Genomic DNA, 25,679 nt, shown 5'->3' on the forward strand with positions numbered 1-25,679 from the left:
GTTGTTTTTAAATGTGCTCTATAAATATAGCAAACAATAAATAAAGCAAACAGTTCCCTCCTCAAAATCAATTTAAAGTTGGGCAAACTTCGCATATTTCGTAGAGCTAAAATCAAGACGATTTCTTTCATCGTGGCTAGTGTGGCGCAGATGCTAGAACCTGCCTTAATGCATGCCCACTCATTAATTGTATGGCAAGTGTAAACGCATGAATCGGATGTAGGTCACAATTAAAAGAACGTGTTAACAGACAGGCAAAAAAAATAATCTGATATAGGCAACAAATAGGAATTGGGCATCAAGACCTGACAGTGTAAACGGGGCCATTGATACACTTTACTACTAATATCGTAATTCAATTGAATATAACGCATAATGGAAGTCAAGTTTAGTAGTAAAGCTTAAGACAAAAATGAGTAAGACAGCCATGGTGCGTTCTATTTCCTAGTCAATATCACATGCGAACACACCATAATTAACAATCAAAACAGTCAAATGTAAAAGTGACTAGAAGATGAGGGGGTGGAATTAAACTGTGGCACTGGAGACCACCTACCAACAACGAACTGTGGGAGTCTATATGTTTCCACCTACTCATCTGCTCATTACAGACATTTCAACAGTCGTCCGCCCACTGAAAGTCCCATGCTGATGGACGACAGACAGAGAGAGAGAGAAAGGATGACAAAATGTATGAAAATATTCCTTTTGCCTGTTGAAAAGAGACAAGAAGTTAAAATGACTCTGTAAAAAAATGGTGACATGAATTCCGCCTTATCTTTCTCCACAACAGAGCGAAAAAGGAAATAAATGGAGTCCTCGATTTCTCCCCGTTAGCTGATACACTCAACCTTTTGTCCTACAACTTGTTAGATGGTTGCTGTTGACACCGTATCCCTTCCTGTCTGTCTTTCTGCATTAGGGACTCAGGACTACCTCGCTACATTTACCTGGACTTTATTTTCCCTGACACTCGGATACCCGATACAGTCCCGAAAGTGCTGGCCGCACTGGATGCTGAATTCCCCTCCAAAAGCTTTTAAAAGATCTTGATTTATTTATTTTTTCTTTCGACATCAGCGTCTGAAGCTTTGTTGCATCGGTATGAAGAAACCCGAATACGACTTTCGTCCCAGGTTCAACTCCGAGAGATCATATTCAGAGTCATAGTAGTGGATTGCTGATCAGCACTTTCATTTAGAGAAAACTGATACATGGAGCTTTTGGCTTAGAAAAAGATTCAATATTAAAAGTGGAACTTAGCTTGGGACTGCATTTTGGCTGACTGAGAGACAAAGAATTTGTTAAACGAACTAGCTACATGTCTAAGGTCAGGACTGGGAAGATTATTTTAAAATGTATTTACATACATGCTTAACGGAGTAATTAGTAATGTATTTTGAGGTTTAGTTTAGTCTCAAGTTTAATAACTCAGTCTAAATATTTTGGAATACTTTTAAATACTTAAGCTATGTAACACAAATTAATATAATTCTGTGGTGTTTCGAGCTGGATTTCAAGCTTCAAAATAAATCCAAACTCACCACATGTATCATAAGTATAGCCAAAACAACTGGCAAATTTCTTTAAGTTATGCAAAAGATTTAGGTTTATTGAAATGGACCCATTTTGTATTTTTATAATTTTTATAGAGGGTTTTCACCCTTAATTTGGATGGGATGGTGGAGGTTTAAGACAGGAAAGTTTTGGGAGGCGGCAAAGGTCGGCATTTATGTTGGCGCAATTAACCCCTAGGCTATTGGTGCCAACGAATGGACCCATTTTTAAGAAGTAAAAATGTACTGATAATCCTCTTAGGAGAAGAGATTGGCACAAAAGAATCGCTAAGTCAAAATTGACGGCCAAAAAAAAAAACAATGGTTCCAAGCAATGTTGTTACATTTACAGGTACCTAATGCTGTTTTAGGTAAACGCACCACAGTTTGTGAATCATTCACACTGGTTTAGTACAACAAAAATGAAATTGTTCATTGTATAGTTGAAAAGAATTGAAGATTGACACAAATCTGTTCTGAAACAAATCATCTGTACACGTCGAATCAGATCATAAACTCGCATTTCAACATTTCAAATGAACAAATTCTTCAAGATCACATTTAAAGTAAGTAATGTGTATTTATACTAGACATTTATTGTGTATGGCCTAACACACAAAGTGCTTCACAATCATGAATGGGGTCTCTAAACACCATCACCAGTAAGCAGTATCCACTTGGATGATGCGACGGCAGCCACAGGACAATGGCACCAGTGCGCTCACCACACACTAGCTATAGGTGGAGTGGAGAGAAAGTGATAGAGCCAATTCGGTTGGATAGGAATGATTTGGAGGCCATGATCAGTATGGGCTGATAGATGGAATTTGGCCAGAACATTGAGGTTATACCCCTACTCTTTATGAGAAGTGCCATGGGATTTTTAATGACCACAGAGAGTCAGGACCTCGGTTTAGAGTCTCATTGGAAAGACGGCACTCAATGACAGTATAATGTCCCCTTCACTTTACTGGGGCATTAGGACTCATACTGTCACGACTGTCAGTAACCACCTGAGGGCGCTGTAGTTCAACAGGACTCAGAAGGAACTACAGCGTCCCAAAACACTACAACTCCATACTTACGACGCGATGACAAACAACGGTGCAATGATGGAATATATAGTCCAGATAATCAACAGAAATGGAGACAGCTGTGAATGGCAGATCAGTGTATGTGTTCCGGTGTATGCGCGTGGTAAGTATGGAGTTGTAGTGTTTTGGGACGCTGTAGTTCCTTCTGAGTCCTGTTGAACTACAGCGCCCTCAGGTGGTTACTGACAGTCGTGACACATACAGATCGCAGGACTCACTAACACCACTTCCAACAGCAACCTAGTTTTCCCATGTGGTCTCCCATCCATGTACTGACCAGGCTTAGCCCTGCTTAGCTTCAGTGAGTAACTGATCTTGGGCTGCAGGGTGATATGGCTGTGGCATTCACACTTTTGACTGTACAAACAGTTCATGTCTGGATCGAACTGAATTCAAAGTGAGTTCAACATGAATTCAGTGAAATTTTTCAATTAAAAACGTAAAGGTATTAAATGCTATGATAAACATTAAATGTTCAAAGCATAAGAAAATTGAGAAAGAAGATTTACTGGATGAAATTGGATGTTGAATCCTTCAATGCTGGTAAATGTTTATGCACAGATGACACTTTAATGAGATGTTAAGTCCTTTTTCAGAATTAAGTTAACCATGACCCTCTATTTTGTATTTCCATAAAGAAATGCAGTCTGTGAATGGCTGTCTGTGTTGCCCAGTTTAATGTTGTGATCATGAGGAGTGTTACCAGTTGCTAAATGAACAAATGGCACACATTTTTTTAAACAGATAATCAGTTAAAATCCCCATGTTTACCTAATTGTTAAATTAAGAACACATATAAATATGATTACCACATATTTAAAATGTAATTATAATAAAACCCTGTTACTTGTATGTTTTATTTTAAATAAGTAACAGAGTTTCATGTATTTCTTTATTCCCCAGCCCTGTCTATCGTGCCACACAATAAAACATTTTGACAGCTTACATTTAAGTCCAGCTAATAGATTCATCATTTGGTACAATGCAAAAGTAACTTATGCTGCGATCACACTAGAGATTGAGCATGCGGAAATCTGTTGTACGGTGCAGCGAAAAGGAGTGGGAATAAACAAGATGATTAGACATTTTAAAAAGTGTCCATGCTTTAAATTTCTGCCCAGAAAAGTCATGTTTTTGCCAAGCTTGAACTCTGCAATACAACAAACTGCGAAAGTTGACGTTTCTGGTCTAACACATTCGTGCAGGTATGAATGTAATTCTATTAGGTGAAAAGTCTCGTGTGACCACGGCTTTACCGTACATAGGAAGTCAGTTTGAAGCCATTTCATTGGTCCAAATTACATTCCAAAATAATTATGTGTTGAATCAGCACAAATTAGGACAAAATATACCCTTCCTCATCTACTTAGTTAATGTATTTTTAAACCCAAGAGTTGGGTTTGTCTGTATTTTACCCAAATTTGCATTCAGTTGGCTGTTATTTTGTCATTTTTTAGATATACCGAAGATAGGAAATTAGTTCAGGAATAGTTTACCAAAAAAAAAAGACAATCATTAACTCACCCTTGTGTTGTTCCATGATGTGTATGATTCATCCGATGGTGCACAAAAGATGATATTATGATGAATATGTGCACATGTGCATGCAATTGACCAGCTGTCTAGCTACAAAAAAAAAAGCAGGAAACATTAGGACAAAATGTATCTCTGTGCAAAATAAGTGAAGTTTTTCGCTAGTCTTTAAACAGTTCCAAAGCAACCATTTCTACACTTGACACTTGCTTAATAAACGCAAAAACCCACGAGAACAAAACTCATTGTTTGTTCCTGTCAGGACCGAGACAGATTCTCAATGCACGTCAAGATCTTTTCTAACATGCTAATAAACACTGCGGCTCCAAGAAAACAAGACACAGAAATGTAGCACATAAAGCTATAAAAATGACTCTGTTTTTTATTAAATATACATTTATTTACAATACACCTCTAGAATTCTAACAATATATAAAACAAGCTCAAAATAAAGAAGTCCATAACATTGTCAGTGATTTGTCATGTTAATAAAAGATTTAAATGCACTTCAAAAAATTTGTTTAGGCAACTGACCGCTTTTTTTTTTATTTTTTATGCTTTTGTTTTTGCAACGATCGAAATCCGAGCAGACCTGTGGCATTCAGCAGAAGCAACGCAACCAAGACTGTTCAGATAACAAAAGATTTTAGCTCAGTGAAAGGTGTTAGTGCTTTCTAGTGTACCAGGCATTCTGGCTTGTTATGGAGGAAGTGAGCTGAGTGCCATACGTGACAGCAGCTTGGCGAATTCTGCAAATTTCAGCAAAAACCAAACATCTACAAAACAGCATAACACAACTGACACGGCTACATTCCTTCAAAAACAGCAGCTACTACTTCATATCCCTGCATTCAGTGTAAATTCACAAACTATGTTAGCAGGTCACATTTTCATCCAGAAATTACCCAGGGGCATATGGACAAATGGATTATATCAACCTTGGTTCATTAATATTAATGATCTGGTGAAATATGTGATTTCACTGTAGCCAGTACTTAATCATATTGTCACGTGACCTTCCTAGTGTTTCTAAGGGAGTATTCACACTTGGCAGGTTTGATTGGTTTGAACAAACCCTTGCACAATTCATTTTTTAAAGGGGGGGTCATTAGTGTATTTTCGGATACTTGATGCAGAACAAACAAGTGGACCAACACCCTTAAAAGATGAATCTCTGTCCACTTCCAAAAGATCTCTGGTGCGGTTCAACTGAAATATGAATCCGTTCTTAAAAACGACAGCGTGAATGTGAGCTAGTGAGAGCTTTGCAAGCAAATCTAACTTCCCATAATCTCAAGAGGTCCAGGAACAACTGACGCACGCGTCAATGTTAGTCTGCAACCTCAATCACCAGTTCAAATTCTGCTCAGAGTGGGGTGAAGTAGAAGGGGTTATATTGGTGCCGTGACCCGGATGAGGGTAAGGTTTAGGGCGGAGTGTAACAAAGGCCAGCTAATGAAAGCTGTGCTAGTAAATCTTACTTTCCTGGCCTCAAGGGTTGCACAAGTGACATATATTATAGGCTGTGATCTTTTACATGCCTGCCTACCATGACCGAATTGCTGGCTCAAATAGAACTGTAGGGTTTATATTGGTGCCGTGACCCGGATAGAAGTGAGGTTTGGGGGCTTAGTGTATTCCAGCTAGGGATCTACTGATCCACAGAAGGTTTTCCACCAGGATTATTTGTGTAAGTTTCCTTTTTAGTCTGGACCTTTATTTTCCCTCAGCAAAAGAGAGAATGTCATTTACTTTTTGGATGGGCTGGGGGTAGGTAAATAATCAAGAAATGCATAAAAGTTTGTACATTTACTGATGAGTAGCTCAACAAAAAACTACATCAGACACTAAAAGCTGCTGAAACTGCTTGGGAAGGCATCCTGTTCCGTGACCGTTTTGGTAGCATGAATAGCTGAGATTGAGGATTCATTACTTCAGTGAGACGTAGTGAAATCTAATGAGAGGAACGGCCTAATCATGGTGCAACATTCAGGCTGGTGTTTATCCACGCTGAGATAGATTTGGCTGTAAATCGGACTCAGTTCTGAGCCCAGGGCTGTTCGAGAGAGGATCCATCATCTCTGTTCCTTCGCAGGAGTGACATTTACATAGATCACGGCAAGATAAATATCTAGCTTTACTGATTCTTTGTCCTGACGCCACTGAAAATGACAAATGAGGGGGCTGGGTGGGGCGATGATTAGATACCGCCTCGAAGCTTCGCTCTGATGTGTTGTGGGTATTATCGGAGAAATCTGGACACCTTGACCCTTTCCTACACCATCCTGTTCGGAACATTTTTCGCATCATGTTGAGTCCGGGAACCAATTATACTTAGATTATATCTCATGGCGGCTAGGAAGAAATCATAATATGATCAAAGACATATTTGAGGCTCATACGGGAAAGACCTGGCAACCTTTAAAAGGATGTGAATGATATTTTGACTCCATTACTCTGTTCCTCTGGAATATAATGCAATAGAATCAGATCCCACCAGTACAGAATGAATTCTCATATTCCCAGTCTAAGAGTTTAAGACTGGTGTGATGCACTTTAGTGTGAAACCATCTACGTGCTTCGGAGGAAACTTTGTGTTCCTGGGAAAAGCAGAAGAAAAAGAAACCATCATGGCCATTTCTGATCAGCATATGAGACTTTACATCAGTGAACGTAGGGAAATGTGAAAAATGTGTGTTATTAAAGATTGGAGGACATTGGGGCTTTATTTCAGGTCCTTCAGGCTAGTCTCTCAAAGAATTGATTGAAATAATAAATCTAATAATCTAATAAAACAAATATTAAATAATTTTAAATACAATTTAATGTTAAGTATATATATATATATATATATATATATATATATATATATATATATATATATATATATATATATATATATATATATTGGGGGCATAATGAAATCCAATATGGTGTTAAAACTATACTATATTCAAGGATTCAAGGTCTATTTTTTATTGTCCTCAACGTTCTTTTGAAGATGCTGCATCCTCTCTATCTGGATAGCATAAAAACCCTATTTTGCAGAACTTGTTTTTTTCAGTGGATAAGACGCATGTACGCTTTTGTGGTTGAGACCTACATAACGTGATTTATGCAAGTAGAACATCCTTTTTTTATTTCTGGAACAGTATTTCTTTTAACTGATCACTGACCTCAGATTTGGTCACAAGACTATTGGCTATCAGTGTATAGGGGTCACATTAGGGCCTGAAAATCCTGCTAGGGTGTATCAGACATGCACTTCCAACAGTAAATCTCTAAAAGCTTGTAGCAAAGCCCCAGCACCAGAAACAGACGCACTGAATGAGGAAGTCTTAGATTTTAAAGACAGCATAAAAATAAAAATTGACCCAATAACTTTCCTTAAAGACCCTATCAAATTAGAATTGGAGTTCTGTGACCATTATATGCTAAACAACCTTTCAAAGTGGCTAAATAAACATTTAGCACCACAAAATTTATAGTCTTGACCATGTAGCAGAACAGCCCAAGAAGATTAAGAAATCAACTTGGACTACAAGGATTTGTGTCCAATAAAGTCCACACAAATCCACTTCTATTCCCCCAGACAACAATTAAAGCTACCAATATAGGACATGCTATTTTATAGCCCCTTCACCCTAATTTTGAATGATTAACTAGAACACATTGTTCCAAATTCAAAAAAGGAACCAAACCAAAATTTGATCCATCCCCTTTTCGGATATCATAATCAATCCCTCCACTCCAAAACCAACCTCCATTCTAGAACGCAATGCCCATATGACCCAATCATGATACAATCAAGTAATTTTTTCCTGCTCTTCCCTTTTCTTCACATGACTGGTAAGTTAAATCCGTTGCAAATGCCTTTTAGGTTGTCCTTGGGCAAGGAAACAGGGAGTGAATGTGTGAAGGAGAACCAGAGCAAAGGAATGAGGAAGTGAAAGAGCCCCGGTGGTAACATCACCCACTTTATTTGCATCACTACATCGTGCTTGCCTATGGCCGAACAAGACCATTCGTGCTGGATTAGTACCGCACCAGAGCCGTTTGATTGGTCACGGTCCACAGAACGGAAACCGTTGAGTGTTTGTTTGTCTGCCAGAGTGATTCGCATGTGTGGCACACAAACGTCTCTGTAATCTCTTTGTTGTCTGGTTAAATAATTAGCCCTGAAAGCAAAAGAGTCGCTTCAAACGTTTGATTCTCCATCCTCTGCGAAGGGCTGAAGGCCATGTTTGGGTACGGCTTCTGAGCTTTGAAGCCACCTGATCTTCTAACTCTTTGTCTAAAACCGCAGCAAAGAACAACCGATATGAACCCGGGCTGTCAAAATCCATCTGCATACAGCCGTAATTCAACATTTCTCTGGTGTGTACTTTCTGTTCCCTGAATCCTGGATGCTAAAGGACAGTGGTTGTGTGGGTTGAAGGGCACTGGCTGTGTCCACAAGGCTCAGCTGACTTCCTGTCCCCAATCCCTGTCCACAGAGTTGGCGCACAGCGCAGGGTCACAGCGACTCAGTGGAGGTCACAAGGTTTATATGCCATGGGTCAGATGAAGTACTCTTTCCTGCTGTCTCTCATGGCACTGTGAAGGTCCAGCTCAGCCCGGTATCTGAGTTCTGGCCGAGGTTGGTGATCTTTCTCCTTGACGGGGGCCATCTGCCGTGTACGGTCGTGTCGATGTCGGTAGAGGAAGCGGGTCATCACAGCCACAGCGCAGAGGGTAATGAGCACTACTGCTGCTATCAAACCTGTGAGAGAAAGAATAAGTGCCACTTGTGGACTGCAGACAATTACCAATTCAGATGTGTTCACATTTATTGTTGCTTGATAAATAATCCATGCCAAAATAGGATAATTTTTTAAAGGGATTTGAGCTATTTTGAGTTTAGGAATGAGAAAGTTTACCAGGCAAGACATTTTTGCCTACAAAAAGTTGCTAATGTGACTTAACCTCTACTGTCACCCCGTCGAAAGTTGATTAGATATCTTCCTGAAAGAATAATTATGTGAATTCTCGTTAAAAGTCTAATTCTACAGAACCTTTGCTTTTGGGAGCAGGAGAGAGACACCTACCTCCAATTACCGCAGAGTCATTTTGAGCATTCAAAAGTTTCTTTCCTCTACTTCCTGTATCTGTAGAATCTGTGAATAAACCAAAAAGAGATGTGGAAATTATATTTAGGCCCAATCCCAATTCTACCCCTTAGCCATTCCCCTTACCCCTAACCCTCGTTTTGCGCATTCCCGTGAAGGGGTAGTATTTTTTGTCATTATTACGAGTTTTTACAACAAATAAGCACAGGTTTTAAAACATTATAACTGTGTTCTTGTTTTACCATCATGCTTTAAAAAAAAAAAAAAAAAAACGCTAAAATATAACCCGCTAAATTTCAATCTATAAAATCTATAATCCATAACAATAACTCTTGTACAGCAGTCCCACAACATTCTGACAAGGGGAAGGGGCAGAGGTAGGTGTACAAAAATACAATTGGTTTTGGGCCTAAATGTCAACCTTATATCTACCTGGCTATATTGGTACAGTAGCCTGAATTAGGTTTTAACTCACTCCTAGTTTCCTTGTCTCTTCCCCTTAACCATACCCTTCATTTTGCGCATTCCAGTAAAGGGGTAGGGGTGTCCCAATTCTCTTTAGCTTGAAGGCGTAAGGCTAAGCGGAAGGGGTAGATGGCCCTTTGAACAGAGATTTTTCAGGACGCACTCAAAACTCAAGGGTTAGAAAATTTCCCAGAATATACCAGCCACAACGGCAGGATAGCAGGAGATCCACAAATTAGTATTTTTTGTCATTATCACGCATTTTTACAACAAACAAGCACAGGTTTTAATACACTATAACCATGTTCTTGTTTTACCATCATGCTTTAAAAAAAACTGTAAAATTAAAACCGCTAAATTTTACAATCTATCATCAATGACACTCGAATACCCTGTCAGAAAAGTCTAGTGGCTGGGAAAGACCTTTTTACAGTGTCTGCTATAATGTTAATGTTGTTTTTGGTGTGTACATAGATGAATATGGCCAGTGTGTTAATGCGCAGTATAGTTAAACTCTTATAACAACTGAAATAATCACAGCAGTCGCGGTCGTCTGTTCTCATATGAAGCACAAGATTGCGATGACATATGATGACGTGTGCTGGTGCTGTCCCATTTTTAGGGGTAAATTTTAAAGCCCTTCCCCTTCACCCTTGGTTTTAAGGGTCAAGGGGAAGGGGAAGAGGTAGGGGTACAAAAATAGAATTGGTATTGGGCCTAAATGTGAATCTTATATCTACCTGGCTATATTGGCACAGTAGCCTGAATGAGGTTTTAACTCACTCCTAGTTTCCTTGTCTCTTACCCCTACCCCTCGTTTTGCGCATTTCTGTAAAGGGGTAGAGGTGTCCCAATTCTTTTAGCTTGAAGGCGTAAGGCTACGCGGAAGGGGTAGATGGCCCTTCGAACAGATATTTTTTAGGACGCACTCGAAACCAAAGGGTAAGAAAATTTCCCAGAATATACCAGCCACAATGGCAGGATAGCAGGAGATCCACAAATTAGTATTTTTTGTCATTATCACGCATTTTTACAACAAACAAGCACAGGTTTTAATACATTATAACCGTTTGCTTTTTTTTTTTACCATCATGCTTAAAAAAAACACTAGAAAAAAAAAAAAACGCTTAATTTTACAATCTATAATCCATAACAATAACTCTTGTACAGCAGTACCACAACATTCTGACACTCAATGACACACGAATACCCTGTCAGAAAGTCTAGTTACTGGGAAAGACCTTTTTACAGTGTCTGCTATAATGTTAATGTTGTTTTTGGTGTGTACATAGATGAATATGGCCAGTGTGTTAAAGCGCAGGATAGTTGCGCTCTTATTGCCAGATGACTGGCAATAACAACTGAAATAATTACAGCAGTCGCGTTCTTCTGATCTCATTTGAAGCACGAGATTGCGATGACATATGATGACATGTGCTGGTGCTGTCCCATTTTTTAGAGGTAAATTTTAAAGCCCTTCCCCTTCACCCTCGGTTTTAAGGGTCAAGGGGAAGGTGAAGAGGTAGGGGTACAAAAATAGAATTGGGATTGTGCCTAAATGTCAACCTTATATCTACCTGGCAATATTGGTACAGTAGCCTGAATGAGGTTTTAACTCACTCCTAGTTTCCTTGTCTATCTTTTAGGGCAAGTAACACGTTGAAGTACTAATAAAGATCATATATAGACTTTAGGTTTGGATCAAAACTCTATGATGGATTCTGATCATAAAAATGTTTGCGGAGTAATAACATATCCTAGGAGACCAGCACAATTTAATAAAATATGCTTAAGAGATATTGGATCCTGGCATGAAGTGCAAAATGGTGGATTTTCATTTGATATTAAGAACCTGAGTGCAATTGGTGTTCAGCATTGTGTACACTTGATCTGATCCCAGCAATTATTAAAAATCAAATGCACCAGTGTAGGGGGGAATCTGATCTCGTTCATCCTGCAATTCATTCAAATCATAAGACTCTATGATAGTTTGACCAACCTGACAAAGATCTGGATGAAGACTTATCCGCAAGCTCTCCACAATTGGACTCTACCAGGTTACCAAGGACGTTGACCAACGAACTTCCTCGATTTAATATGGCTGCCTTGAGAGGAGCCAAATGGTTGAACTGAACTGAAGACAGGCAGCCAATAAAACCTCTCGATCCCGCCTGCAGAACCTCTTCATCAACACCAGCTCGACCTGACAGCAACAAGGAGACTCTTAGGAAGATCTTCAATATTTGTTCCCACAACTAGCAAGAAATGGTGCTAAATGAAGAATTCCTGGCCATAAACTATCTCAAGGTGAGTTGGAGTGGTGAATCAGTCAGTTAAGCACAAGCTTGCACACCCACAGCTTTAATCTTAGAGTTTAATTAAACCGCCTACCTGTGACTTTCCCCAATGTCAAAGACCTTATCGTGATCAACTCTTTGTCCGTCGACAGGCTGTATTTCAGATTGGTATCTTTATCAATCTAAGAAGGAAAAGGATACAGAGGGAAAACCAGAGAGTGAGAAAGAGAGAGAGAGATGTGGCGTGACATTCGCAGGATTCTACAAATACTCTGGTATTTTATTGGTGTGAGACAAAAGACGTTGTGTTAATCTGCAACACTACGTGGAGAATACTGATGACATCCTTGAGTTTAAGCACTGCTCATAAAGTCTGTGTTGCGGGGTGGGTACAAAACTTCAATCTGTCATCAGCCATGCACGTCAAGGTACTTTATCTTCAGACTGAAAACAAATCTGATCTAAATCAATTGAGAGGAATGCGTTTATTCATAAATCTATTGCTATGTAAATTGTTGCCTGACTGTGAGCGTTCAGACATCTTTAACTGAATGAGTGTGAAAAACTTTGTATACACAAATTGGTGCGAGAACATAACCGGCATTTTTTATTGAATTTTTGTGAAATGTCTGCATAAAACAGGATATCGTTTTTAGCAGAACATAAATTGTTGCATGACTGCAACCTAATGATTTATTTGAAATTGTTGCATAACGTGACACACATCTTTAATTGAATTTTAGTACAATTTATTCATACATTCATACATACTTTGCTAGTTCATACATAATTGTTGCATACAGTAAATTTGACAAACCTTTTAACCCTTAATTTGACAAACCTTTTAACCCTTTCACACACGTTTTAAGTGTTCCTGCTGATTGTTTTTGTTCTCTTTTCATCAAGTACTGATATGAGTTATAATTGTATTGATATAATATCTGTAAATATCTGTAAATACATGCATTTATCTTTTAAACAGGTTAATAGTAATCATATTGTTTGATCTACAATAGATGATGGGTTCTGCGCTTCAGTGAAAAGATTAGAGCTGCTGGATTTACAACATGTAAGTTCACAAACTTCTGAAATTTGTGAAAGTGGCTTTTTCAAGAGTTTACACTCAAGCCCTGTTTACACTGCCAGTTAAATGTGACCAAATTCCTGTTGATCTGTTCTATGACCGCATAAACATGAAAAAAAGCATGCATTTGGATATTCAAAGATCGGTTTCAGGCCTTCTTCATATGTGGAAATAAATCAGATGTAGCTATCACGTATCATGTAAACAGGCAGATTGAATTTATTCATATATTCCGTTTTGTACGTCATTAAACTTGCGACAGAGCATGGGTGCAGACGCTGAAGCAGTAAACAACAACAGAGGAAACATGAAGGAAGAAAAGTGGTCAGTCGCCACAATTTGCTCCAACCAGACCCGAGATCTCTCTCATAGCCCCAAAATCCTCAGAATGGTGGAGAACACCATATATAAACCATAAGTGCAAGCTGCGATGATGGCCCTTTCAATTCTCCTCCGCCTCAAAATCATTTTAAAGTTGGGCAAACTTCGCAAATTTCTAGTGTTTCTAGTGTGGCAAATATGCTAGAGCCGGCTTTTATGCATGCGCAACATCGTACATTTTATAGCAAGTGTAAACACATGAATAAGATATGGGTCACAATTAAAAGAACATGTAAACAGACACTGGGCATCAAGACCTGACAGTGTGGCCTTAGATATTGCTTGATACTAATTGTAGGTTTAGCATGCTGTCCCGGAAGAGAACCCTGAGCTCAGAGATGAATGAGCCGAGGGCTCTCGCCTGGTCAGTTAGCATGTAAAGGGGTCTAAGATCAGAAAGTTCTCGAGAGCTCGCCCTGGTAAAGGAGGAAAAGGTGGAGATGTGGTGAACAGGGATTCTTCAAAAAGCAAGAATAAGGATGCAAGGTAAAAATGAACTATTCATTGTAGGCTTGAATTAATCTGATTGGTTTATCGATGATTGCAGATGAGAGACCTGTGTTGATCAATCATATCACATGCACCTCTCAAAATTAGTTTTTAAAACTTCACTTAACTTTGAGGTAAAATATATAAACATTCTGGTAACATTAGCAGTGTGCATCTGACGTATAAATAAATAATTTGTCCGATTACGTTTAAAAATAATTATTATACCAACTTACAGTGTGCATGTTTTGCTAGAACTTAAATGTCTGAAACCTAATGCGAATGTTGTTTGTTTGAATACATTTTGATCACATGACGCAATGAATGTACTAATCACACCAGTGTGACTGTACACTTCAATGACCAGCCAAGACTGATCACCAGTGAATGAAAGTGAAGAGTCATGGGGAGTGGGGTGGTGGTTACTGTCAAGGAAGAATGTAAAGAGTAGCAGAGGCTGGGGGCCGGGGAGGGGGTGTTGCAAACGAAAGTGGGGGGGTTAGTATGGTGTACAAAATCGAAAGGTGGGAGCAGGGTTAGGGAGGGAATTTATTTGGGCCTCCAAAAAGTAACTCTGAGGGTCCCCGAACAGCGTGAGCCCTTATAATAGTCCTAACTTCCCCTCCTTAGGTGCACAATCACTCCCATATAAATGTACATGTCAAAGACCTAAATTTAATTTCTGTGTAACTGATTCTATTTTTCTGGTAAAGTGGTCACTGCCTACGACCTACATCTTTATTAATTAATATAACATTCATCATGAAGCTTAGTAGCTGCAACAGAACATCCTAATTTATTATCGATGTAGCATCAGTTAATTGAAAAGCCAGCACAACTCACCTGGACATACATGTCCCGTCCCTCTCGATGAATCTGAACTCTGTGAAGCTCTCCATTGGCCAAATTAAGGGAAGTTGGCATAAAGATGTCAGGATCTTTCTCTCTGTTCAGCCGATACCAAATCTGCAAACTCCCTGCAGGACGCCAATGAGACGTGGAGAAGGCAGACAGACATAAGTGAGACAAAATCAAGTCAGCACAACTTACTCTCAGGCTCATTTCCTTCCCCACTGATGAGGGCAATTGCTGGTCTGACCGCTGTTTTGTAATATTAGAAATGCGAAAAAAAAGATGCTCCTTTCCAATCATCACAATCATTGCAGTAATCATCTACTGACAGTGTGAATGTAATCATAAAACAGCTCTGATTGGCCAATACAATGCTGTGATTTGGCGCATGCCATAACAGGACAAACTGATCAATAGAAAACAAGGTTGTTTTAGTTGACTAAATCCAAATACATTCAATTTTGTTGAACTTGCAAAAAGGTAGTGGTTAAATATTTTCAGCTTAACTTTATATGATATTTAAATCTAAAACAATAAACAATCAGTAGAAAAAAAGGGGAAAAAAATATGACCAAGCAAAATAATTAACCACTAAATGTAATAAAAAATGTGAGAAAAATCTAAATCTGAATTTAAAATATACAACATATATTAGGGGTGTAACAGATCACGGTTGATCCGTGATCCCTACGAATCACAACCCACAGTTCAGAACGCACAAGGATTAATAACTTTTCTTGAACTTGTAGGCTAATCCAACATTTATAACAATAGCAGTGAGATCTTCATTCAAATCACGTGTATGAAAGCATTTTGGCTTCCCTGTAAAATATAATGGTGACGAAAAAAGTTGTGGTGGGACCTTAATGCTTTCTTAAGCTATTAATTAAAGGTGTTTTGTGTTTGTTTAGCCTGCATTAAAGCATACAGTGTAATGCTGCACAATTAAACATTTACAAATCGTGATCTAAATTCAAACATGAACGATAAATGATAATGATTTGCAAATGTTTATTAATCGTTCGAAGTGCTGCATTCAAATCTGAGTTTGATCGAGAGAGATTCCGTTTTTGCAATTTTTTAGTTAGTTACAAACAATTAAATAACACAGAAGTACTGGGAGAACAATTTATAGTTCAGATATAAACACTGATATTTATGGTAAAGATTTAAATCACAGTTTAAAGGAACTTGACGCTTCTGAATGTTGTAGTTTTGTGTGTGAATTGTTGAATCATTAATTGAAAATAAATGATATGTTGTACAAGATTTCTTGTACACTTTTATTTAGCATTATCAGCAACAGTTGCAAAGATAATTTTTCATATTGAATATTTTCCTTTTTTCAGCTGTTTTTTTCTTGATTTTTTATTTTTATTTTTGTTTAAACCAATGGTTTTGCAGTAATATTTTTGTATAAATGAATGACCTGAAAAATGTTCCGATCCGTGCTCAAAAACCGTAGTGTGATACGAGCCGTGAGATATGCGATCTGTTGCACCACTAATATATTATAGATCTTTATTTGAAAAAAAATCATTCTCAAAGCTATATGTGACCCTGGACAACACACAAATATCTGGTTTTGGAAATTGAGATTTATGCATCATTTCCATTTATACAATCATTCTTTTGATGTTTGGTTTGTTGTGACAGGATAATATCCAACCAAGGAACAACTAGTTCAGTTTTTTTGTAATCTGGGGGTTTAAACAAATGTGAGAAAATAACCTTTAAAATAGTCTAAATTAAGTAATTTTGACTATATATATATATATATACATACACATACATGTATATGTATATATTAGAGCTGCACAATTAATCGCTAAAAGATCACGATCTCGATTCGACGCTCTAGACCAGGGGTCACCAAACTTGTTCCTGGAAGGCTGGTGTCCTACAGATTTGAACTCCAACTCTAATCAAACACACCTGAACAAGCTAATCAAGGTGTTACTAGGTATACTTGAAACATCCAGGCAGGTGTGTTGAGGCAAGTTGGAGCTAAACCCTGCAGGGACACTGGCCCTCCAGGACCGAGAATGGTGACCCCTGCCCGAGACGATCTTAATCCAGCATTTGTACAATTCTGTCAATCATATTTTCAAGTTCAGGAGAGAAGAAAAGGCGGCTGCACGAGTCTTTTCACATCCGTTGCTCAGTGACATTGACACATCCAAATGATGTTGAATGAGTCACATAATGTATTTATAAGGTATAATTCACCTAAAAATTTTATTTTTGTCTTGATGTTTTCGCGGCCAGGAAATCACACGTGACGAGCTGCTGACCGTGAGCTGTTATGACAGAGAGGGCACGTCTACTTATTGATAGACGCGCGCGCGTCTACTTTAGTGAACAGAACCTGCATATGTTGCAAGTAACAGGTAATACAGTTGTAAATATTATTCAATATTTAATATAATATTCAATATTGAATATAATCTGATAATGGCAAATGTCTGATTTTACCAGTGAATAAATTTATCTGGTATGACAGATTGCAAGCATACATCTCAAACATAATAATTCAACATCAGAATTATTATAAATAGAATATAATTATTTATAAAAACCAGTAAACCTACACATAATATTATTATTGATGTTTTGCCATATGTTTGTTTTTACCATAACTTTATTTTACATATACAGAATCGTTAAAAAATCGTGATCTTTATTTTGAGCAAAAAAATTGTGATTCTAATTTTAGCCAGAATTGTGCAGCTCTAATATATATATATATATATATATATATATATATATTTATATAAACAAATAATTAAGGCTGTAGAACAAACAATGTTAGGATTCAAAAAGTATATTACAATAAACTATGCAGCACAATATTTGTTAACTTGAAGCAATACGCTTGTTACACTAAAAATGGATGGAGAAATACCATTTTGTTTTGAAAAAGTCAAATAATATTGCATTCATTTCATTTAAAGGGATGAAAAAACAACGACTTGAGCCCATCAAAATCAATATAAACTATAAATACCATTGTGAGCCAGAATAATGGCCATGTACTGCTGATGATAGGTGTTGACGGTCAGAAGCATGGCAGGCGTCTGAGTTGTGAGGAAACTGAAAGCGATGCTCTCCCGTGAATTGCTGCTTTGGGCGAAGATCGCGGAGGACTGACGGCTGTGGTTGCGCATCACAGAAAACGGCTCCTGGAAGGTGTAGGTCACCGAGGACCCGCTTTCAAATGACACGGAAACCTCTGCAAAGGAAGAAAAACACAAAAAGCATTGTCACAAACGCTCGTGGGCAGATCCTAGACAGCGATTTTGCTGTTTTTGTTTCCATATCAGCATATTAATGCGCTGTCGAACACCAAGGACACGCTGCTGAGTGGACAAATGCGGAGGAAATGAATCATTTAAACTTTAAATGAATGCAAAATTATGCTTGGACTGAAACCGACCCCTGGGGCATCTCATGGTGTTCATTTACTCATAATATTATCAGGATGGAAACACCATCCCTCTGGAGTCCAATAAAGAAAACGCAAAGCCTCATTCACGGAGTGCTGAATGGCTCGGCTGTCTGGCGTATCGCAGGATCAAATGTGATAAAGGCTGTATTGACAGGCGAGAGGTTTAGCATTGAATGTGATGGGCAGGGATGCTCTGCTGGGACCGCTCAGGTTGCAGCCCTTTGAGCGAAATTCATCCAAACAACCGCGGTTCATGGTCATTGACGCAAGTCGTATCCAGAACTGCGCTGAATGGCTTGTGTTCTACCCAGTTCAGCTTGATCAGGTGCAAACTGTGGACACAGCAGTGTCTGCAGAAATCAAGGTTACAAAGATTGTAACTCAAGGACTGTTTTGCAAGTCTCCTTAAGATTTAATTTGAGATTTTATTCTAAGTATATAGGTAAAAACCTCTATATCAGATTTATAATCTGGTCCATATTAAAATGAGGGTTGTTACAATACTGGAATTTAATACCAAACAGTACTGAAAAATTAAAAACGTCTATTCATTCAATTATCTTCTTTTCGGTTTAGTCCCTTTATCAATCCGGGGTCACCACAGCGGAATGAACCACCAATCTATCCAGCATGTTTTTACGCAGCGGATGCCCTTCCAGCCGCAACCTATCTCTGGAAACATCCACACACATTCATTCACACACACGCACTCATACACTAAGGACAATTTTGCCTACCCAATTCACCTGTACCACATGTCTTTGGACTGTGGGGGAAACCGGAGCACCCGGAGGAAACCCACGAGAATGCATGGAGAACATGCAAACTCCACACTGAAACGCCAACTGACCCAGCCTAGGCTCGAACCAGGGACCCAGTGACCTTCTTGCTGTGAGGTGACAGCACTACCTACTGCGCCACAGCGTCACCCTAAAAACGTCCATTGAGTTTCGCTGATAAATCGACTGATCTTTACAGCTTTAAAATGTTCCAGTACCCCTGTATCTGTGGTTACACTCAGTGAACAGCTGTGAATTTATTGAATTGACGACTTTCATGCCCAATAAAATTATTTTCTGTTTAGCACGTGAACACAATGGCAAATCAGCGCTGTTTGAGAACGCGCTCAAATGTTAGCAGGAAATGGACGTTTTAAAAATTTCATTACCGATTGGTATCAAATTCCACAATTGTGACAAGACTAATTAAAATCAAACAACAATTCATAAATTTGATCAATACCTGAACTTATCCTGACAAACTACATGTATATGCACATATTCAACGCAATCTTACAGCAATTCATAACTTTTTGATTTAGTGGTAATTTGTATGAATTTGTACAATCTAATTCGTACAATTTACTATGATTTGCTCATCACCCAATGACGGTTAGGATTAGGAGTGGGGTTGGGTGCCACACCTTCATTTTCAAATCGTACGTTTTCGTACGACTAAACTAAACTGACAAAATGAAAATGTACGTACACATTATTTACTCAAGTGTTTTTCAAGAGTTCACTTTTAGCTGATGGTTGATTATGAAGCATGTTTGGCATGGTGTCCCGGGAGAGAGCCTTGAGCTCATAAGATCCTCGAGCCTAGGGCTCCCTTACATTGCAGGGCGAGAGGGGAATTTGAGCTCAGGTACATCTCGACAACTCTCTTGCTTTAGTAGCTAATGAACAGATAGTGATTGCTCTTAAGCGATAACTACTTCCTAAGAGCATGTCAATGGTGCTGATTTGGATTAGTCGATTGACTTAAGTTGTGTGTTTTTGGAAGATGAAAGGAAACTGGTGGGCCCAGGAAAAACCCACGTGAACATGGGGAGAACATGTAAACTCCACACAGAAACATCATCTGGCTTGATAAACACTAAAACCAGTGACGTTCTTGGTGTGAGGCAACAATGCTAACCACTGGGCCACTGTGTCATCCGTCAAAGAAAGGAGGAGGAGTAGGGGTGGAAGGGGGGATTCTTCCAAATGAAGATGGCTGTGAAATGGAACTTCGGGTATTTATAGTGACTTTGGAATCGTCTGATTGGTTAATCATGAATTGGCTAATGCGTGACCAGCTGTGTTCAATCATAAACACACAATCCTCTCGAAATTAGTTTATAAATAAACCCCACTTAAACCTTTATGAGTCTCTTTTTTTCAGCTAAATACAAAAGTAGATATTTTGAAGAGTATTAGAAATTGGTGACCATTAAGTTCCATTGGAAAAACAATACTATGGAAGACAATTGTTACCCGTTTCATAAATTTTTACATGTTTTGTTATCAACAGAAGAAAGAAACTTAAAAGTGTTTGTGGCAAGTTTTGCGAGAACTATTCCTTTAATTTTTGGTTTACACCAGATGTTGATGAAGCATCAAGCACGAGTGATTTTCATGTTAAATCAATGCAAAGACACGAATGGACTTCCTGCAGTGCTATTCACACAAATTAATGCGAGTTGAACGTTTTGTGCGTTTGTAGCACTTAATGTGCATATCATGTCTTGAGCTAGAATCGCTTGAGTTGGAAAATTATACTTCAGAGGACATTTGCGCTGCATTAACCAATCAGGAGCTTACTCTTGTAGTGGCATGATCATGACATAGTGCCTGTTGTTGGTATCCCGAAGGGGAAATCCTCCTGGCGACACCGGACAACAGTTAAGCAAACTGGGCTGGGCTCAGTCAGAAGCACAGCTGAAAGCTTCCATCCACCTGGTATAGTTTCTGGAGGAGCTTGGTGCATCTCTGAAATCAGGATCTAGTGGATTTGACCACGAACAAATCTATGCTGTTTTTCAGCCTTCCTAAAGCACAGCTAATCTCTCAATAAAATACATGTTAGTTATTTGGCAACGAAGCTAGCCACACAGAAGCCCTAACCATGATGCGAATCTGTTTATTGTGAAGTGAATTTGACATGCAAACAAAGCAAGTAAAGTCAAAATGTTTACAAGTCAATTAACACATGAATATTGTGATTTATCTGCGTGTTACTCATCTGGTGTGAACACAGCATCAGAGGTTACATTTGATTTTTTATTCCCTAAAAAAGACAAACCTCCCAAATATTTATATATGACAAACTGAATGCTAGCACAACAAAATTTCACATAACACAGAAAACCCTTTAATTGGACAACAAAAGTAAGCGTCAAATCAAAAGAAACGTTTTCAAAAAAAAAAAAAAAAAAAAGTCAGTAACATTGTAAGCAAAAGTACCAGTACAAAAATAATAATTATTATGTAAATGTCTAGAAATGCTTTTTAGTAAAACAAAATAAAGTGCAAAAAAAAACACATTTGGTAGCGCTAGTGGCTGAAACGTGATTGCAAAAATAATAGAAAGCTTTGTTTGCGCTGGTAAAGCTAAATTGCTTGAAACTAAATTGAGTAGAAAAAAATTATCTGTTTTTTAAACCCTCGTAAAGTAAGCCTTATATTAGTGCTAAAATAACAACAAAGAGCTAAATTTGTTAGCACTAATATGACTAAATTACAAAAATTTAAGGATGATTTTTTTTAGGGCAAAAATGACCACATTTTAATGCAATTCCACTGGTATTAGTCAGATTGCAGCCCTTTGAGTGAAATTCCTGGTCAAAAGCGCAAGTCGTATAGAGACAGAGAGATAGACAGAGAAGAGCAGAACAGCACTGAATGTCTCATGTTTTATCTCGATCAGCTTTGATCAGGTGCAATCTGTGGGCACGGCGGCGTCTGCAGAAATCAAGGTTACCGAGCTTTTAAACGTCCTCCTTCTGGAAGGCTCTTTGATTCGGCGTGGAAGAGTGAGGAGGATACTGAAGTTAAAAACAAGCATTTTTTTCAAACTGTTTTGACGATGAACCTTTCCCTTGAGCAAAAAGACAATCTAAAAACCACTGAGATTGTCATAGTCGGAGAGGGACGGGTTTGTCATGTTGAGATGGTCCGTTAGAGTTTTGTTTACATGTAATTTGACATTTTACTTTGAATATATAGTATATAAAACCATAACAGAATTATTTTTGATCAAATTACTACAAAAATAAAATGTAAGAACATAGGTAAAACAAAAAGCATTTAACATTGTTAGTAAATGAAAATTATATGCAAAAATAACAAAAAATGACAGCAAAATATGTACACAACAATTAAAAAAAGATTGGAACTTTGTTAATGTTGATACAACAAAATTACGTGAAAATGAAACTTTGATAGCACTGATATGTATAAATTGTAAAAAAGACAGGAGGTTTTGGTAATGCTAATTCAACAAAATCTAAAGCCAAACATTCAGAAAGCCTTTTTAATGCTAATACAATAAAACTAAAGTCCACGTAAACCAAAAGTTGATGCCGTTTTTTTTTTTTGTTCAGTACGATGACATGCTTCCAACTGTAATTGAATACTAAAGCTGCATTCAAATTGCGAGCAACTGGCAGCAGCAAAGCGTCAATCGATCGTTCATATCAATGGAGAGTGACCAACTTCCGACGAGCTCTGTCAATATGAGCGAAAGTTGACGCAAAGGTGGGCATGTCGAGTGACACAACAAAGGTAAAAATCCTTTAACTTTATGCAAATAAAGAGCGACTAGACAGCCAATAGGAGCACCAGTGGAGCTCACATAGCCGGTTGTATTCTCTATGTTGTAGATCTATACAGACTTGTGTCTGCAGCAGATAAATAGTTGCAATCACAGAGAACACCCTTTTTTCTTGATCATCTTTGTAACTAAGCATTCATATCTCTGAATATCACTATAAACGATACCCAAGTAACATTAAGGTGGGAACGTCCACACCAGTTTCAATTGCCACCCAGAGCGACAGGCAGCTACAAAGTCGCTGCTAGTGTGATTGAGGCATAAGCAGGGGGAGTGGGGTCATATTTTTGCACTCCTCTTCTCATCTCATCTTTCACTTGCAGCAAACTAACGGTTGGAGAGACGTGGCTAAGCATGTTTCAGTCAAGCTGTCAAACTGATGTTTTCATAGAAGGACTGCTGTAGGTTTGGGGAGATTTTGTTTGAAGATTACCAAAATAATTCATCACCTGAGAATTATAAGTTTCTCTCTGACATTTTTCTCAAAATTGAGTTTTTCACTTATTCTTATTAAATGACAACTTATTATGTGATGTTGTTTACATTTTAAGACTTTTTATTTAAAAACAAAAAAGGTTTTATCTACAAAAGTTGAACTCTAGCTTGGCTCTATAAGGTTCTTCCTGTGACCCGATCAGCATTTTTAATGCACGCATGAGGACCAATCAAGATTGGCTTTCTTTGTCATTTCCCGGACTGCTCCATTGACAGCAGGAAAGACCAGAAAGACAAAATCAGAGTGGACTAAATAATGCTGCACCACACAAAGTTGAGAAGCATTTGGAAGCATGTTTTTGACACTGAGATAAAATGTTAAATTTTACACTGTTGAAAAAGAAATGAATATTAAAATTATAAATGTAGTTTTTATTTTTTTGTACAGTACATATGGTAAGTGAAACATTTTTTTTTTAGTGTTTATTAAGCTCATAAGCTCATTGTTTGTTTTCTTTTAAAAGTCTTCCCTGAAGGGCAAATACTTAATTTAATTTTTGGGACATCTAATTCAATAAACGTTATTGCATAATTCATATAAAGCATAAAATGTAAGAAATATTACTATATTTATTAGATAAAATTAACATCTGCATGGGATAAAACATTTAGCACAACCTTGTATGCTTAATTTGAACAAGAAATGATATTCATCCTAAAACATGGAATAAATGTTATAGAAACAAACATTTTACTTTCTCAAGCATCAACATATTGCTACAACACCAATTTATACTTTTTTGATTGTATTTCTTGAAAAGTAATGCTTCAATGAATGATCTGCCAAATAGAACCTTATAATTCCAAGTGAAAAATGATTTTTCAGAATGAGAAGGTTCTATCTGCATTTACAGTGTTATTTTACTCCAATTTGCAAATGTAAGATAATTTTGATAATTTACATTTAGAGCACATTGAGGGTCTCTGTCATGTTAATGTATGAAAGAGAACTGTTACACTCATACTGTTTGCTATAAGGAATGCAAAAACTTTGAAGCTCAATATCTTAAAATCATTTAGAATGCAGATAAAACCTTATAATTTAAAAGTGACAAAAAGTTTTTTTCATGGATTAACTTGCATGTTCACGTCAAATCTAACAATGTGTGCAAGCAAAATAAACATTGTAATTTTTCATGTCAAAAGTCATGACTAGGGCCAGACGGAATTTGCAGACGTTTTTTTGCTATTTCTGCTGAGAATTTTGGTAAAAATCAGCGGATTTCTGCGGAATTGTTTTGGGAGTATCATTACTAAAACCCTAATATGTGAAATAAAAAATAAGATATTGTTTAACTTTTATTTATGTTTAAAATGCAAATCCACTTTATTTAGTAAACAAAGCAAGTCTCTCATATAATATACCTACTAAAAGACAGAAAATATTACTGTATAAACTACATTGTGCGTAAATCAGATGAACATGTTTATATTAGTCAATAATATCACTGTAATTAATTTAAAAACTGAAATTTAAATTTACACACATTGACTCGAGTAAATAAACAGAATTAATGATGGGTTAAAATCTGCGGAGTTCTGCGTGAGCAGAACCAATGTTGTAGTAATGTAATCAGAGCGGCAGAACTACAAACTGACTTTATTTGCCAATGGCGGATATGTGTTTGATTGAAGCTAATAATCTTGTACATTTCATGTGGTTGCAATCTATCGTAACACCAACAACAAATAAAGTCATGCAGTGTTCCCCGTCAATAATAACAGTGTACCTTTTTTGCAGTTGGGTCCTCCGTAGGCAGAGTGTGTGCAGTCACAAACGTATCCGCTGCTCTTCTCAATACACTTCCCCCTGTTGTGACACAAGCTGTTTTGGCTGCTGCAATGACCTGGACATCCCGAACTGACCCCGGGGGTCATTTTAGCCCGTTCCTCAAGGTCAAGCGTCATCCCGTTGATGTTTAATGACCTGATGCACCCTAAAAATCCTCTCTGCCTCGATGCTGTACCTCCTGCAGATTACAGGGGAAAAAATTTATATATATTATACTATGGAAATTTTAATAAGTTATTGGGCACTTAACCATACATGGTAACTTCACTGATGTTGATTAAAAAATAGTAATAAAAAGTAATAAATGTCTTACAACAACCCCTGGTCATACTCCAGTAGTTTTTCAATGGGTGTTCTATACAGGGGTAAAGGTGCTGCAATTGCTTTGCATCTATTCGAGGTTTGTAATGTCTTGCCAATAGACGACGTTATCAAAACAATCTCTGTTCACATATATTAAGCAAAAATGACTAAAGATGCCGTATTTTG

At 37.8% G+C, this 25,679-nt stretch overlaps 1 protein-coding gene and 2 long non-coding RNA genes across 9 annotated transcripts in view; 1 reads left to right on the forward strand and 2 right to left on the reverse strand.

Annotated features, from left to right (window-relative positions):
• LOC147838465 (uncharacterized) overlaps window positions 1-4,276 on the reverse strand; it is a 39,200-nt gene extending 34,924 nt beyond the window's left edge. For all 3 annotated transcript variants that reach the window (XR_015521784.1, XR_015521781.1, XR_015521780.1), the window contains exon 1: window positions 4,175-4,276. This is a non-coding gene — a long non-coding RNA (uncharacterized LOC147838465). The remainder of the gene's footprint in view (window positions 1-4,174) is intronic.
• Window positions 1,072-3,795, forward strand: LOC147831524 (uncharacterized). Its single transcript, XR_015521794.1, has 3 exons — window positions 1,072-1,473; window positions 1,592-2,557; window positions 2,862-3,795. It is a non-coding gene; the product is annotated as an uncharacterized LOC147831524 (long non-coding RNA).
• A 3,871-nt stretch (window positions 4,277-8,147) lies between the features above and the next one.
• cntnap5b (contactin associated protein family member 5b) overlaps window positions 8,148-25,679 on the reverse strand; it is a 172,237-nt gene continuing 154,705 nt past the window's right edge. For all 5 annotated transcript variants that reach the window (XM_087304085.1, XM_087304087.1, XM_087304084.1 and 2 more), the window contains 7 exons: window positions 25,129-25,368; window positions 17,867-18,091; window positions 14,851-14,984; window positions 12,148-12,235; window positions 11,756-11,959; window positions 9,271-9,339; window positions 8,148-8,945 (listed from right to left, as the gene is read on the reverse strand). In XM_087304085.1, the coding sequence (XP_087160211.1) occupies window positions 8,743-8,945; window positions 9,271-9,339; window positions 11,756-11,959; window positions 12,148-12,235; window positions 14,851-14,984; window positions 17,867-18,091; window positions 25,129-25,368 (1,163 nt within the window). In that variant the 3' untranslated portion in view covers window positions 8,148-8,742. The remainder of the gene's footprint in view (window positions 8,946-9,270; window positions 9,340-11,755; window positions 11,960-12,147; window positions 12,236-14,850; window positions 14,985-17,866; window positions 18,092-25,128; window positions 25,369-25,679) is intronic.

This window comes from Danio rerio, chromosome 22 (assembly GCF_052040795.2).
Source record: "Danio rerio strain M-AB ecotype USA chromosome 22, GRCz13ab, whole genome shotgun sequence".
NCBI classification, from domain to species: domain Eukaryota; kingdom Metazoa; phylum Chordata; class Actinopteri; order Cypriniformes; family Danionidae; genus Danio; species Danio rerio.